This window comes from Pteropus medius, unplaced genomic scaffold (genome assembly GCF_902729225.1).
Source record: "Pteropus medius unplaced genomic scaffold, Ma_sr-lr_union100, whole genome shotgun sequence".
In the NCBI taxonomy this organism is placed as follows: domain Eukaryota; kingdom Metazoa; phylum Chordata; class Mammalia; order Chiroptera; family Pteropodidae; genus Pteropus; species Pteropus medius.
The window spans coordinates 6454318-6470753 of NW_024342469.1; the positions used below are offsets into that span (position 1 = coordinate 6454318).

The 16436-nt window shown below is 37.3% G+C and overlaps 1 protein-coding gene and 1 pseudogene across 13 annotated transcripts in view; one reads left to right on the forward strand and one right to left on the reverse strand.

Moving 5' to 3' along the window:
• The window catches only part of MRTFA (myocardin related transcription factor A), a 170927-nt gene that overhangs the window by 72569 nt on the left and 81922 nt on the right, over positions 1 to 16436 (forward strand). Inside the window, exon 1 of one of the 13 annotated variants that reach the window (XM_039863380.1) lies at positions 8086 to 9088. The exons of the other annotated variants lie outside the window; for them this stretch is intronic. Coding sequence (XP_039719314.1) covers positions 9043 to 9088 — 46 coding nt within the window. The 5' untranslated portion in view covers positions 8086 to 9042. Of the gene's footprint in view, positions 1 to 8085; positions 9089 to 16436 lie in introns of those variants that run through there. 13 annotated transcript variants of the gene reach the window in all.
• Positions 11608 to 11726, reverse strand: LOC120603062 (uncharacterized; annotated as a pseudogene).

The window sequence follows — 16436 nt, forward strand, 5'->3', positions numbered from 1 at the left end:
TAAACTGTTTTCTAAAGTGGTTGTACCAGCTTATATACCCTCCAGCAGTATATGAAACTTCCTACTGCTCCATATTTTTGCTAACACTTCTAATTGTTAGATTTTTAATGTTTACTACTCTGCTGGTTACATAAAAGTATCATATGATGTTCTTAATTTTCTTATTACTGTTTTCTAATGAGGTTAAATATCTCATATTTATTGGCCATTTGGATTTCTTCTTTTGTGTGGAGTACCTAGTGAAATCTTTTGCCTATTTTTCCTGTTGTCATTTTTTTGTCGACTAATAGTTCTTTATTTGAAATACTAGTTTGTTATTGCTTAAATATGTTATAGATATCTTCTCTCTGTGATTTGTCTTTATCATTCTCTTTATAGTGTCTGTTAAGAATTTCTAAATTTAGTGTAATTGGTTTATGAGTCTTATAGTTAGTGAATTTTGTCTTAATTTTTCTATGGGGGTAAACTAAGACCTAATTTAATTTTTTCCAAGTGGATTCTCATTTATTGAAAATACTGTTCTTTCCTCACTGATCAGCAGGGCTACCTGTCATGTATCTGTCATATATCAAGGACGTACCTATGTGTGGTGTGTTTCTGAGCTCACTCTTTGTTTCCATTGCTCTGTTTGTTTTTGCTTATACCAGTACCTCACAGTCTCAATGATGATAACTGTAATAAGTCCTGTTATATGGGAGAAGTAAGTCCTCCCATCTTTTTCTTCTTCTAGGAATGTCTTTCTTGGCTTATTCTTGGTCCTTTGCATTTCCATATGAATTTTACAATCATCGTGGGATTTTAATTGGGACTACATTAAGTCTATTAACCAATTTGTGGAGAATTAACATCTTTAGAATATTGTATTGTGAATGTGGTATATTTCCTCATTTATTTAGATTTTCTGTGAGGTCTCCCAGTGAGGTTTTATAATTTTCTCTGCGGTGGTCTTACATATCTTCTATTAGATTTATTTTTAAAGGTTTCATATATTTTAATGCTTTTATGTTATCTTTAAAAAAGTTATTTTCTAACTCTTCTTACTGATCACAAATATTTTTTGAAAGAAAATACAGTTTGTATATATCTGTTATGTGCTGTGCTGGGTGGCATGGAAAGTTATGTAAAGAGAAATAAAGAGGGAATAGAAGTGAAAAGGACATCTCAGTCTCCTTTCATACGCTTTTCCTCTCCTTTGTGGAAAACTTAGTAAGTACTCATTTGTTTTCCACATGTGTAGCCTGTGGAAGAAAGGGCAGATAATGTTTTTATTCTGTAAGGGTGCGCACCATATCCTTTCATGCTTTAGTGTTTCACAGGAGGTACCAATTAACTGCTGGGAGAAGTAGAAATTTTAAGTGGGCAGTTTCTGACTCAAATGCCAGTATTTTCTTGGGGAAAGGAACGAGATTTTTTATTTATGCTCCTCAGGAAGCTTGGTTGTCAAGGATTTTCTAGATTAGGTCTCCCAGCCAATGTGAAAATGCCCAAATCTTAAGCATGTCCATTTATTAATTCTGTTTATGATGTGATTTAGAGGTTTTCATAACCTACTTCATCTCAGTACTTAATCAATTTCCCATTCTCATGTATTCATCAGATGTTTTGCTCAGTTCTTGGAGCACAGTTACCAGATAGACTCTCCCTCTTTAAAAAACAAAAACCCTCCCAATGGATTCCATTGTGCAGAGAAAATTGCTATTAGTGTATGGTTTATTTCCCTCCAGCTTTCTTGCAAATGTATGTTTTAAAAATAACTGAGCTAATGCTATGCTTTTTTCATTTAGTATCATAGCTTAAGATTTTTCAGATGTCTTTGAAAGTTTTATAAGTAGCCTTTTTAATGGGTGTATAACATTCCATTCTGTGCCATCATTTAATCTCCCCTCATTGGACATTTTAATCATTTTCTGTTTTTCATACTTATACTAATGTTTGGATGAACATCTTTTAAAGCTTTTTCTGTATTTTGGATTATTTCCTTAGAAGTAGAAATATTGGCTTAAAGAATTTGACCATTTTAATGGCGAAAGTTTATTCAGTGACTGTTGAGCACCATCTTTGTGTTAGGTATTGGAGAGACAGTAACAAGACAAATAAGGTTCTCATTGTCATGAAACTCAAAGTTAATGAAAGGTTTAACAAAGATTTATATAAGCCAATTCATAGTTAAAACTTTGGTAAGTACTTTGGGGGAAAAAGCAATAAAATGTTAAAACAGATTTAATGGTGTTGATGCTAATTTAGCTGTGTGTATGGCAGGGTAGTTTGGTCAGGAAAGGTCTCTTTGAGGAAGAGGCATTGAAGCTGACAGCCAAAGCAGGAGTAGTGGTTGGCCAAACAAAGGAGGGAGGGAATAGCATGTGTTAAGTGTGGGGGGTGAGGAAGGGGGATAAAGGGGATAGAGACGGGGAACAGGCCAAGTAAGAGTTATTGAGGAAATCTTGGCCTAGAAGAACTAAAAGAATACCAGTGTGTCAGTGGAGGGAGTGGAGGAGAGAGAGAGAGTGATATGAAATAAGTAGGTAGTTAGGGACCAAATCCACAGGCCTTTGTAGGCCTCATTAAGAATTGAGGTTCTTGAGAAACACATTGTCCCATTCCATTCCAAAGCAGCCTACCAGTTTATACTTTTGTCAACTCCGTATGAGCGCCTGGGTCACTTATTAGTGTTGATAGCTCATTTGTAAAAGACTGCTAAACGTCTTCATTTCAGTTTGTATTTCTTTTATACTAGCGAGGCAGAACTTTTCCCCAGTGTTTGTAGCCAGGCGGTGGGTGTTTTCATTGTTTTCAACCATTCACTTCATTTTCTTGCCCACTAAAACATTATTTTTAGGGTTCCTCTACAAGTACTCTAATAACAGACTGGGAACCACTTGTCAGGAATTTGTAGAAGAGTTTCTTATAAGTCTCTCACTCTTAACACTCTGGATAAGGGCCTGGATTAGGTCGAGACTGGGTTTCTTTTGGCTTTGTTTATTTTATGATTCATGGATATACAAGTCTGTGGAGTTGGGAGTTTGAAAAGAAACTGATAAACTCTGGTGCCTTTATTTTTTTAAGAGCCAGCTCACATCATCCTTCCCCTGAGAAGCAATCCAAGTCTCTTGTAACCAGAACAAATTGCTGCCACTTTTCTATTTGTTCAGCTCTTTGTACTTTTATTTATCACTTTATTTTTTTTTAAATTCTTGGGTAGAAATTTTCTGTCTTACTTCATTATGAGACTCTGGAGGATGGAGGCAGTGACATTCCTGTTCATCTTTGTCGTTGTGCCCCCATAGGCATTAGCATTGTGCATGATGACAGTATTTCGAACATACAGTGTGAACGAGTTGGCTGTTTTTATTTGTGGCTATCATAGCCCTTAACATTTACTATATTTTTAAAAGTTAGCTGAAAATACAGCCTTCATCTATCTTGGGGCCAAGGAATAGCATACCTATGGTCATGTGTGATTCTCCAAGGTCTGCAGGTATTGATGGGGCTTTTCATCAGTAGTAGATTGTGGTCACAGGAAGTAGAAGCTGCTCAGAACCTGTAGCAACTTGCCTGTGTGCTGACCTGTCTGCTGGCCTGTGTGCTGACCTGTGTTATCTTTTGGGTGTTTCACTTTCCCCAACACTAGGTGTCTTGGGAGAGATTTAACTGGTTAGAGACTGTAGAATTTCAATATGATGTTTAGATTTTGGTAGAGCTGAACCTCATTAGACTCGTACATGCACTTGTGAGAACCCAAATCAGAAATGGACACAGGAACAAGGTTACATTTTAGTGTCCTGAAATCCCACAGAGGTGATAAAAAGGCATTTGTCACTTTGTATATACCTGTCTATGCTACTGTCCACCATACAAATTGATATCAGTTGTTAGTGAGGTTGACAGCTATCCATAGTTAAAGGAATTGCTTATTTTGTAGGTGAATTGGACTCTCTGTCCCTCTGGTTTCTTATCATTCCCTACAATATGGGCATTTTCATTGCTGAGGGTATTATTGTGGATGTCCTGATTTATGTTAACTCTGTACTTCAGTGCTATGGATAATTTGTCTTCCTCACATAGTTCTCTAAATAATACCACCTTCAGCATGTGTTCAAATGAAAATTGTAGCAGACTACCTGTCTTTCTTGGGTAGGTAGGGATTCTTTTGTTATGAACTTTTCCCATGCTGTTAGAATTTTCTGCGATAAATAGGCCTTTTCATTTTATTTGGCATACATATACGAATGCTTTCACTGTCAGACACTGTGCTAGATCTGTTAATGCAGAGGCATTAAGCCATGTGGTAAAGAGCAATAATATAGGTGGGCACAGGTTCTGGGGGTGCATAAATGAGGGGTACTTAGCATATTCATGGAGGGTATGAGGAGAGTTGGGAGAGCACCAGGATCAGGGAAGGCGTTCTGGGGAAGGTAGTCCTTAAACTGAGATTTGAAGGATGAATAAGAATCAGTTGGTAATAAGGATGGTTTTAATCAAGGCAAGGCTGGAGAGAAAGGAGCACAGTTAAACTATTGTCGAATAGTACACAGTGCCACCCATGAAACAATGTTGTGAAAAACTTCAACCTGAATTGGATCAAACTCATAATTTACTGGAAACATAGGAGATGGAGCATGATTAAATGACACTATGGGGATACAGTTAGAAAAACCCAAAATGTGGGAAAACAACCTGTTTTTTCAACAAATAAACTATAAGAAAAGAAGAGAGGAAGGGGGAAATCTTTAGAATAAAAGATTTAAGAGACACGTCAATGAAAATGCAATGTATGGACCCTGAGACAGTTGAGAAAATTTGAGCATTGATTAGATAGTTGATGATATTAAGGGCTAGTTAAATTTAGGGGTGGTAATGGTATTATGCTTATATTAAAAATAGTTTTTATTTTTTATATGTACAGAATAAAGATGAAATTAGATAATGCTTAGAATTGGCTTCAGAGTGATCCAGTTGTGTATGTGTGAGGGGGACATGTGTGGATAAAATTTGAAGCTAAGTGATGGGGTACATAAGCAGCTTATTATGCCATTCTTTCTACCTTTGTGTGTATTTGAACTTTTCTCTATGTTTTTAGAAAGCTGTTGCTATATTCCAGACAAGAATTATAAAGAACCTGAATAAAGCACTGGTTGTGAGGATGGAACAAAAAGGATGGATTCAAAAATAAATTATGAGATAATTAGTCCTACTTAGATGTTTGGGGCTGCAGGGAGGGGAGTCTAAGTTTATGGTTTGGGACCTGAGTACTGTTATCTAAGATAGGGAATCTGGAAGCCATGCATCTTGAAGGGTTGGAGCAGGGTGATGACATTGGAAGTTTGCTTTTGGACATACTGAGTTTAAGATAGCTAGATAGAGATACGTAGTTGGTAGCTTACAGGTAAAGTCAGAGCTGGATATGTTTCAGTATGTAGGTGATGGTAACCTTGAGAAAGGAGGAGATTGCCCAGGGAGAATATGTAGAAGAGAAAAGAGAGGCTTCTGAGCGGGGCAGAGAAAGAGGAGCCACTTAGGATTTTGAGAGGAAAGGTCAGAGGTAGGAAAGTAGGATTCTTAAGAAAAACAAGGAGATATGGAGGTTCCTCAAAAAACTAAGAATTGATCTACCGTATGATCCAGCAATCCCTCTACTAGGTATTTACCCCAAAGACTTAAAATATCATATCTATAAAGATATTTGCACACCGATGTTCATAGCAGCATTATTCACAGTGGCCAGAACATAGAAGCAACTGAAGTGTCCTACGATGGATGATTGGCTAAAGAAGCTGTGGTACATATATACAATGGAATATTACCCAGCCGTAAGAAGAGATGAAATACAGCCATTTGCGACAACATGGATGGAACTCGAGATAATCATGCTAAGTGAAATAAGCCAGACAGAAAAAGTTGAAAATCACATGATATCACTTATATGTGGGATATAAACCTAAAAGCAACAAAGGAACAGGACAAACAAAGACTCATGGACATGGGCTATAGACTAGTGGTTACCAGAGGGTAGGGAGTGAGGAAGAGCGGGGAGGTAGATGGGGTAAAGGGGATCAAATATAGGGAGATAGAGGGAGGGCGAAGTGGGTAAAGGGGATCAAATATATAGAAGCTGAAGGAAACTGGACTTTGGGTGGTAAACACACAATAGAATGTACAGATGTTAAATTATAATGTATACCTGAAAATTATATAATTGTATTAACCAATGTTACCCCAATAAACTTAATTAAAAAAAAAAAAGAGAAAATTTCCAGAAAAATCTGGAAACTATAACAGATCCAGTAGGAAGGTCAAGTAGGATAAGAACCTGTCTGGCTCCTCTTGATATGAACACCAAACGCCTTGGGGGCTGGTGGGGGTAGGAAGGCTCTGTGAATGGACTATCTTGATATCTTGGAGGAGTCAAGTCCCTTTAGAGTAGATTAATAAAGATTGTAGATCATATTAAACTTGTGTTGATTAGATGTAGAATTATGATGAAAAGCAAAAGAGCTTTTATTTTACTGAAAATTAAGATATTTCCCTTGGTGCCATTAACTTGGAAATTATGTTCACTGTGCAGAGCCTTGTCAAAGTTTACTTTAGTTCTTTCTATGAAATCTTGCTAATTTGCACAAAAAATAATGGAACTGAAGCTGCCATAGGAGTTCAGACTTCTAAAATTGTGAAACCCGTCTTTCTCTTGCTGTGCTGATACACTTCAGGGTAAATGCAAAATCTTAGCAGTGGGAAAAGATTATGTTGCCTTTTTTTTGTTTAATCCCCTTCTCCCCCACTTCCACCCCTGACCCCTTAAGAACTGGATCTCTGAAGGCAGGGCGTCTCCTCCTATGTGCTCGCTGCGCGCACCCGGGGCCTGGTGCACCCAGGGTATGGGCCGTGGCTCCTCTGGGCCTCGAACCCAGGACCTTCTGCGTATAAAGCAGATGTGCTAACCACTACTCTATGGAACCACTTCTGTGTTGCTTTTTTTTTTTTAAGATTAATTTTTTAGATTTTTGCTTTCAGAACTGGTTAGCTCCTTTTATCCCAAAATGCAGATGAGATAGATAATGGGTGTGGAATTGCTGTGAAAGTTAACAAGTCAGTTGAAACGTGATGTTACTGCTACCAGCACCATGGCCGTCAGTATCTCCGAAGGGCGAGAGTATGGTTATGGCCTTCTGAGCACTCCCATACAGCAAAGAGAAGTGTTGGCAGGAGGGAAACAGCTCTCTGCCCTTCCTACCATCTTCTGTGCAGGAATCTTATAATTTGTATTTCTTTTCCTGTAAGTACAGAACTGTGAGAATGTGCTTCATTTGAAAAACCCTCACACAGCAAATTGTACAGCCCACATAGGGACAAAAGAATGACTCAGCCTTTTAGGGATGCTTTTCCTTTAGTTGCTAACCTCTGACCAGACTAACACAGTCGAAGAGTTGAAATTTACCCATTTTTTGCAAGACAGTTTGAGAGCTTGGTTGCCAGAAGGGACCAGTGAGAATGTTTCTCTCTTCCCAGAGCAGCAGTTAGCCCACACTGGCTGCCACTCTGTTGCCTGTTGAGTCATTCCCACAGTTCTATATAGAGCTTTTCTGGCTTTTCTTTTAAACATGATGTTCTTGGAGTGAGAAAGAAAGGAAGTTTTGCTCTCCTGCACAGAATCTCTGCACGCCAAATCTGCATTGCTTTCTCTTTTCTAATAATGAAATATTGCCCTCAATCATTCTGAGACTACTTTCTCTTTTAAGGTGTCCTAGTGCTTTCATTGACCATTTGTTTGACTCTGTAAGCACTAACATGTTCACCAGTTTGCAGCAGCAGGTTTTCAAGATATAGGCTGCTACTTAACCAAAAAGACTGAGGAATTCTAGGTAAACATTGTAAACATGGATTTCTAGTTTTCTGCTACTTAAAAGACAAATATGCTTTAAAAACACCTAAGTATCCTTATTATGAATGTCAGTAAAAAGTACTGTGAAGGGAATGAATGAGCTTTTAATTTTGGATAACTGAAAATTGCTTTAATTTGAAAGGGTTTAGTTTATTTTTTACAAAAGGTAAAATGCCCATGTTTGTGCTTATTCAGAAGATCCTGCTCTGATAGTAGCAAGAGAATTGAGTTTCTTTATCAGGAAAGGGAAACTCTTATATATAGGAACTGTCATTTTATGTATTCCATACATCCAGCAAGATCATAAAGCATTTTAGGAAAGTCAGATAATATCACTAAGCTGTCTGCTCACAGATCTCACATAGGAACACGTCTGGGGCTCTTATAGGGGATTGGCAGATATGAAAGACAAATGACAACTTTGGAATGTATTCAGATGACTTTTTGAAACATATTTTAATTGGAGTGGGGGTGGAGAAATAGTTGAGCTTCTGTAGTTAAATATTTAACTTCCTTAGCCTGTTATCTATAAATATCACAGATGAAAAAGCCGTTGGATTTCTTTCTGAAAACTAATTCACCATACATATTTATTTGTATGTATGTGTTTTTGTGTGCCTAATCCTCATCTCCACCTCCCATTAAATGGGTCAGTAACTAGGCTGTTTCTTTTACCAGACCTAATTGTTCTTGTTCGAATTGTGTTTAATCTGTTGCTCTAAGCTGCATTAGCATTAGAGTCACTTATACTAAGATTTTGAACAAAACCTCATCTTCTCTTCTTAAAAAAAAGAGGAGGAAAAGCAGTTGATTGGTTTTCTGAAGATCTCTTTTTGTATTTCTCTCCTCCCTGCCACCCCCTCCCAGATGAATAGCAAGGGGAGGAGTTTACTTACTGTTCTAACCACACTTCATATGTCTTAACTTGAGAGCTTTTTGGTTTCCTGTCGGCAGTAATTCAACTCTGACTTGCCATCTTGACTTGCCTGAAGGGTGGACAGACTGATAACTGCACTGAGAGTGAGTTCTCACAGTCAGATTTGAGCATAAGGCAGAAGATTGAATTTATGAAAGCTCCGGTAGCCTCTGAAGACAACATCTTTCTTCTGCAACTTTGAATTTTTTCTTTAATATTTGCGGGCTGTTGTTTTTGAGAAGAATCTGTCATGACTCTACTGGAACCTGAGATGTTAATGATGGCTGTACAGTCCGGTAATTTCCTTATTTCTTGCAAATCCTATTTGCCACAGTTTTCTTAAAAAAGATTGGGCATATTTGTACTAGGATTGGACAGAGATAGGAAGGAAGATAGATGGAGATAAACATAAATGATCCAGTAACTATACTGCATTTTCTATTTTTTGTTTTTAATTGTAAAAATGTTAATAGGATTTTTTTTTTTTTTTTTTAACTGCAAGTTCTAGTTAGTCAGACATAGCTTTTGAATTAGATGTGTACTGCAGTTCAGTGAGGAGACCTGTGTGGGAAAAAATAACTATTTTCCTTGAATCAATTATTTTATAGTCTGTGTCACTGTTTTTAATGTAGGTAATTAAATTGCTTTTGCTGCTTTATACATTACTGTCTTTAAGCACTAATCTGTACTCTATTTTTATGTTATTGTGAAAGCATATTTAAAAGGTTTTTCTTAGCTGTCCTTTCTCTTTTGTGGTATAACCTTTCTATATCATCTTTTGGTCCTTTGGAAATGCTTTTGATAACACATAGGACTGGGACACTGAGTTTTGGAGATGAGAAGTTTTAGCAAGGGGGCAGTAAAACAGAAAGAATGCAGGATTTTTGAAATTTTATCTTTAAAAGCAGTTTTCCCAATTCAAAAGTATCTTAAAACATTTTAAAATTCCAGTTTGTTTTTGTTTCTTTTACTTTTAGTGTTTTTAAACTTGTAAGCTAGATATCTAAAAATAGGGAATGTTCTTTTGTTATTTTTAGATTTCTGCTAAAATGTAGTCTAGTGTTTTCCTGTTTCAGAGCATATCTTGAAAGATTCATACAAGTGGCATTTGGGGACCTCTTTTCATCCCCTGGCTTTCACTCAAGGGAGAATGAGACTCCTTGGTCCTGACAGATACTGTTCTCCTTGGGGAGCGCTTAGATAGTATGTTGAAAGACAGATATCCATCCAAAGACAGGATCAGATGTTATCATGTTAAGCTTTATGGACAGAGAAGGGGCCAAGAGGAATGATATTGCTACTGTTTTGTTCTTCTGGTTTTTCAAATAAGACCATGAGTCATTTAGTAGTTGCGTTTTTCTGTTCATATATGCTCTGCATTCCAGGTTGCCTTTCCTTTTTCTCCCCCAGATCTGTTGAGCTCTGTGTTCTAAACAAGATAATGTACTTATCTGAATGTTTCCCATCTGTCTTTAATGAAATAGCTTCCAATTACACTGACATGGATTATTTTTTCCCCTCTGTAACATTCTAGTTCTCTGCTGTCTGTGGACAAGTACATATTTTTATCTCAGAGAGTACATGTTAGCATTGGAACTCTTTCTCCCTTCTTTGATTACCCTGTTACTTACAGATGATTTCAGTCCACTAGCTTTTCTTAATAAAGGTTAAAAGAGAGTACTGCTTTCCCCTAAGAGGGTTTCACTGTTCTCAGCCAGATAAAGGAAAGGGAGTTAGTAATATTTTCTTGTCTTGCCTAAGAGCTGTTTTTCCTACGACATATGTTGGGCAGGGCTAGCCACCCATCTGTTGGACCAACTACTTCATAAAATTTTCAAAGGATAATAGTATGTAAGACAAGATGAAATTGACAAGGGTGTGGGATACCGGTAGAATGAAAGGTCTACAGAGAAAAGCATGCACATGGACCTCTTTCTTTTGCCTATATGTGTGTAAAAGAGAAACTGGGTATAGGAAGTAGTAATAGCAAACTAATTTCTCCAATAGTTGTGATTCCTAAATGTTCAAAAACTTTAGTAATATGTTGGTTCTGTGAAGTTGTTAACTGTTTTCTTCTGAAGCTAAAGCCTTCAGAATAAGTTATGGATTATAACAGTAATAGGACAGCTGTGTTTAATATAGGAAATGAAAAAGCGTCTGTTATGAAGCTTTAAAAACTAAAGCCAACCATTAAAAAAAAAAAGTCGAGACATTTAGACTGTCTGTGTGAGCCATAGGTTTTCTAGCAATAAAATAATTGGACTTCCATGAATATATATGCTTTATACGTGAAACTACTGTTTAATGAGATTTTTAAAGTAATTAAACCCTTTTAGACAAGATACAAGATGCAAAGTCTTTACCCTAAATTAAACTTTAGCATACTGAATATTATTGCAAAGATCCAGGGTACATTGTATATTTATTAACAGTTTTCTTTTAGCATTTGGAGCATGGAGATTTTGGTGAAGCATACTTGCGTATAAAGACTTTAATCCTGCTTGCTGCTGGTGGACCATTTGAGATCCAATTCAGATGCTGCCTTTTTGTGAAACCTCTTGGTAGAGTCAGCCCTTTCTTCTCTCCGTTCCTACAGCACCATCTTTACAATGCACACTATCATTTTTACCTGCCTCTCTAATTAGATTATTAGCTTCTTAAAAGCAATATAGTTATCTGTATATTGGCTCCTGACATTGGCCTGTGTAGACCATCAGTAAGTATTTTTTTTTTTTTCATGAAGAAATCTGGTTTGGCATACTTCCCCTAATAAATAGGCATAAGCCTTTTATTTTTTATTTTTATTTTTTTAAAATGCCTATAGCACCTGGTATTCCTAGGTGGTCTCCCATCCAAGTACTAACCAGGCTCGACCCTGCTTAGCTTCCGAGATCAGATGAGATTGGGCATGTTTAGGGTGGCATGGCCATAGACAGGCATAAGCCTTTTAAATCAAGATTTTATCCAAGTATTTTGAGATGTTTTGCATTAAGAAATGAGTCATCTGTCCACCATCCTGTATCTTAGCCAATCATTGTCCAAAGCAGGTGCTGTTGAAAGCATGGCTTTCAAAATTAAAATTCTTCCTCAACTCAGGATGTACAGTGTGCCCTTGTCTGTCTTCCTCTGATGTGTATTGCTCAATCTAAGTGTTCTGATCCAGCCACAATTAGTGGATTAAAGCCTCTATCACCACTATGGAAACCTATTTACATCATCGTGATCAGAAAACTAATGACTTTAGATGGACATTTGGGATTTCTGAAGCTAAGGGAATATTGGAGCACTGTACTGATCTGATGTATTTTAGAGCAGAGGAATGCTGGGGCTCAGCTCTTGACAGCTAATATGCAAGGCTTTGACCAGGCAGGCCCTGTCCCCGCATTCAGCCAGTGCAGTCTTCTTAGTTTACAGCTCTACAGTAGCAGGACAGAGTTCCCTTGTAGAGAAAAGGACTGAAGCAGTTCCCTGGGTTTGCTTTGGTCACATGACATACACCTTACTGATGAGGCACAGTTGGGGAGTTGGTTTGTTTTTTTCTGTCTCTCTTGTGCGCATATGTGCAAGTACACACACACACACTCCCCCCCCACACACACACTCACCCTAGCTCCCCGCCCCCACACTTGTCTGTGTATAGGATATCTCTGGAAGGACCGTAAGAAACCAGTAACAGTGACTACCTCAGGGAAGAGGGGGATGGAGAGCTGGGGGATTGGGGTGGAAAAGCCTTTGTTCCACAAAACAATTGAGTTCTGTTTTAAGTTTATTATGATTGTGGAATACCCCATAAATACAAAAGAATATATAGAATATGTATTACAACAACAATGTATACAGTACACAAACCCATGGACACATTACCCAACCTAAGAAACAACACAATACACACTGAAGCCCTCTAAGTGCCCTCTTTGATTTATCCCTTAGAAAAGAAAACTGTTTCGTTTGCTTGCTTTTAATTGTGTATACCTTTTGAATCTTTTGTATCACATACATATTACCTATTCAAAAATATCAATAATTTAAAAGTGTTTTCTTGGTTTATTTATTCTCTCTCATCCCTCGATGTTTATATATTTAATTCCTTATTTCTGTAATTTCTAGTTCCCTGATCATTACAGTTTGCCTCTGAACTGTATGTTTATAATAGTATGGGTTGGAGAGAGAGGAGTAATAGTTCATAAAAATAAGGTTGAAGGAAGATGACAGGCAGACAGCTTTTGCCCTTTTTGGTGATGTTAACTCTTTAAGGAAGGGCCCCCTGTTTGTGTTCACATCACACAGGAGTCTATAGAGCTGATGAAAAACTCTAGAACCTTCAGCAATATCTACCTTTTGGACCTCCTGCTACTCTAAATATTAATGTGAGCTTTTAAAAAAACATGTTTTCGTTTATATTCAAGGGATTTTAGAGCTTAGAGGAAACCTTAGGTATTTTCTTGTCCTCTCCTTTATTTAAGGTGAGGAAATAGACTCATTGAGGTTAAATTAATTTCCCGAAGTCACATAATTAATTGGTGACAGAGATGGAAGGAGAGTTTATTTCCTTACTCTCATGACAGCGCTCTTTCTGCTGTAACATGCTTACAGAGAAGCCGTTGGAGGCCTTTGATGTACGAGATCGTTTCTAATTTTCCTCAGAGATCTTGGTTTTCCTTGGGTTTTTCCATGCAAGTTTTTATCACTACTCACATGGACTTGCATCTTAAGAGGTAGAGATAAAAACCAATGCCTTGTGGTGTTGACTTCCTGCCCCTGAGAAACGGAGTCAGATGCTACAGGCCCTGTGGTTCTCTGGTGGACTCCCATCTTGCTCTGCCTTCTCTGGCCTGGATGATGATCTCATACCTTGATGATGATCTCAGAAGACAGGTAGGCAGACAGACAGCTGTTGTCATCAGTATTCTGGATTACATCTTACTCCCCTTTCTCTGACTCATTGATTTATCTGGGATCCCCTAAGAGTTAGGACCCAGATCAAAGGAATTTGAATTCATCTGTCTGTCTCTATCTTTTTTTCCTCTCTCTTGTTTCCTTTTGGATGAGGCAAGCTGTCAAGACCATGAACCACAGTTTTAGCTTTATTAAAACAGTGCCAAATTAAATAAAGATGAGTCTCATACAGTGTTGTTTTTTTTGGAACTTCACTCTTATGATTACCACATGCATTATTTTTTAAAGGATTTTTTTTATAATAACAAGGAAAAAATACTGAAACTCCAGCTCTGCCATCAACAACAAAAAATTTTGTCTGCCTTACTCTCAACAAGCTAAATGGCAGCATCAGCCTGAGCTCACAATGTTGGGGTCTTGGGCATTCTGAATCCCATGGCAGTCATTACAATCATTTAAAATGGAAGCCAGATCATGTCCATCCTCACTCAGAGCCTGCCAGTGATTCTCATTCACAGGAAAAGCCCACAGCCTTATAGTGTCTGCAGGGTCCTACATGATCTGCCCCCAGCCCTGCAACTCTGACTGCATTTCCTCCTCCTCTTCCCCTTGCTTATTTTACCCCAGCCATAGCGGCCTCTTCGCTGTCCCTGCGCACCTGAGGCAAGGCTCCTGTTCCAGGGCTTGTGTACTTGCTGCGCCTTCTACTTGAAGCGCTTTTTGCTGGGTAGCCTCATGGCTCGCTCCCTCGCCTCTTTCAGATCTTTGTTCAAACGCCACTTTGTTAGTTAGGCCTTTTCTGCCCCGCCCTATTTTTTAAAAAATCTTGCTTTTATTTTTTTTCGTACCACTTATCATCTGACAGACTACCTGATTCATTTATTTATTGATTACTGCTCTCTCTCTCTACTCGAATATAAATACCTCAAAGTGGGGAATTTTTTCCTCTCATTTTCTGCTGTATTTCTAGTGTCTATAAGGCTACCTGGCACACAATGTGCACCTAATAATTAATTCTTGAGTAAGCGATTTACCAGAAAATTTGGAATATGTTTTAAGCAAGTATGTTCCTGAGACCATGCCTTTCAGCTGTTTTGTATTTCATGCACTGTACCAACTAGGGCAGTGATTCTCAACGTTTGGCCTGGGGACCCCTGTGCGTCCCTGACACCTTTACAGTGGGTGTGAGATGAAAACTTTTTATATATTTACACTAAAATGTTATTTGCATGTTTTACTGTTGTCCTCTCAGGAATGTACTATGTAGTTTTCCAGAGGTACATGATGTACAATATCTCAGTAGATTGAGTACAGTGTCATACATGAAAATTCAGCTGTCTTACAGTAAATTATACAAGAAAGAGATTTGCAAAAATGGCAAAATAGTGACACTCTTTTTACTATTTTTTTAAATAATCATTTTTCTTAAAAATATGCTTTTTACGTTAACAGTAGTGGGTTTATTGGCTTTTTAAAAAATAGCAAATATTTTAGATGTTTTCAGTTTTAATTTTTTATGTGATAAATATTGGTATGTATAACCTACATAAATAAGTGGGTTATACATTAGCTTTTTAAAGTTCTCAGTAACTATTAGAGGATAAAGGAGTCCTGACATCAGAAAGTTTGAGAAGAGTAGGTATAATGTTTAAGAGCATGGAGTTTGGAACCTAAGTTTCTTAGCTCTGCCACTAGTTTGCTGTTTGACCTTGGGCAAATTACTTCAACTCTGTGCCTGACTTCACCTGTAAAATAGTAGTAATAATAATAATGGTAATAGTAGTAATGCCAACCCAGAAGTTGTTGTATTAAATGTGTTAATATATGTAAAATGCTTATAACAGCTTCTGTCATAAGCTGTTATTTTTGATGTTATTGTGGTTGTTGTTGTTGTTATTGGGAGTTTGAATACAATTAGATACAGATAGTTTTTTTAATCTTCCTGGACATTCTGACAACTTCCCACAACTTTCTTGATATTTGGCAACTCTTACAAAATTGAAAAAAAATATAACCTTGAAATACTTCTGGGAATTTGATCTAAGGAAATTATAAAAAATATATAAGATTTATATATAAGGATGCTTATAGCAGTATTATAATAGTAAAAAAGGAAACCAAAAACAACCCAAATTTTAACAGGAGATTAGTTAAGTAACTTATGGTACATTGATGATTGGATACTAATGTATTGAGAATATTTAAAGATGTAGGAAAATGTTTACCATTTATTCATATAATCCTAAAAAACGGACTGTAAAGATATACACCATAATATTAATAGCTGTATCTGGATAGTGGGATTTCATAGATTTGTTTTTTCTTCCGTTGAGTTTTACTGCATCTTTCTGATTTTCTATCATAAGCACACATTTCTGTTGCATTCAAATAACCTTTAAGAGAGAGGGAGCGGGATGGAACATAGTTGGTTAGGTATGGTTAAAAGAGAGAGCAAATGACTGGAAATGTACTTTCTTGGATTAAAAACTAGGATGGTTGATTTGAGACCTCTGCAGTCAAAGCACTCCACTGCCAAACAATGCATGATGAGGGAGGTTGCTCCATCCCATTGAGCTGTTCCTTCTGACCAGTCTAGTTTGTTTAAATCCCTTTTACATTTTTTGCCATTGTTTCTATTTTGTAAGATTTATTGAAATTTATCTTTGCAGTGTTTGTATTAGGCTGTGTTCTTGGCAGAGCTGTAGATCTTTCCTATGCATACTTTCGATTTGCTGAATCTTTCCGAAG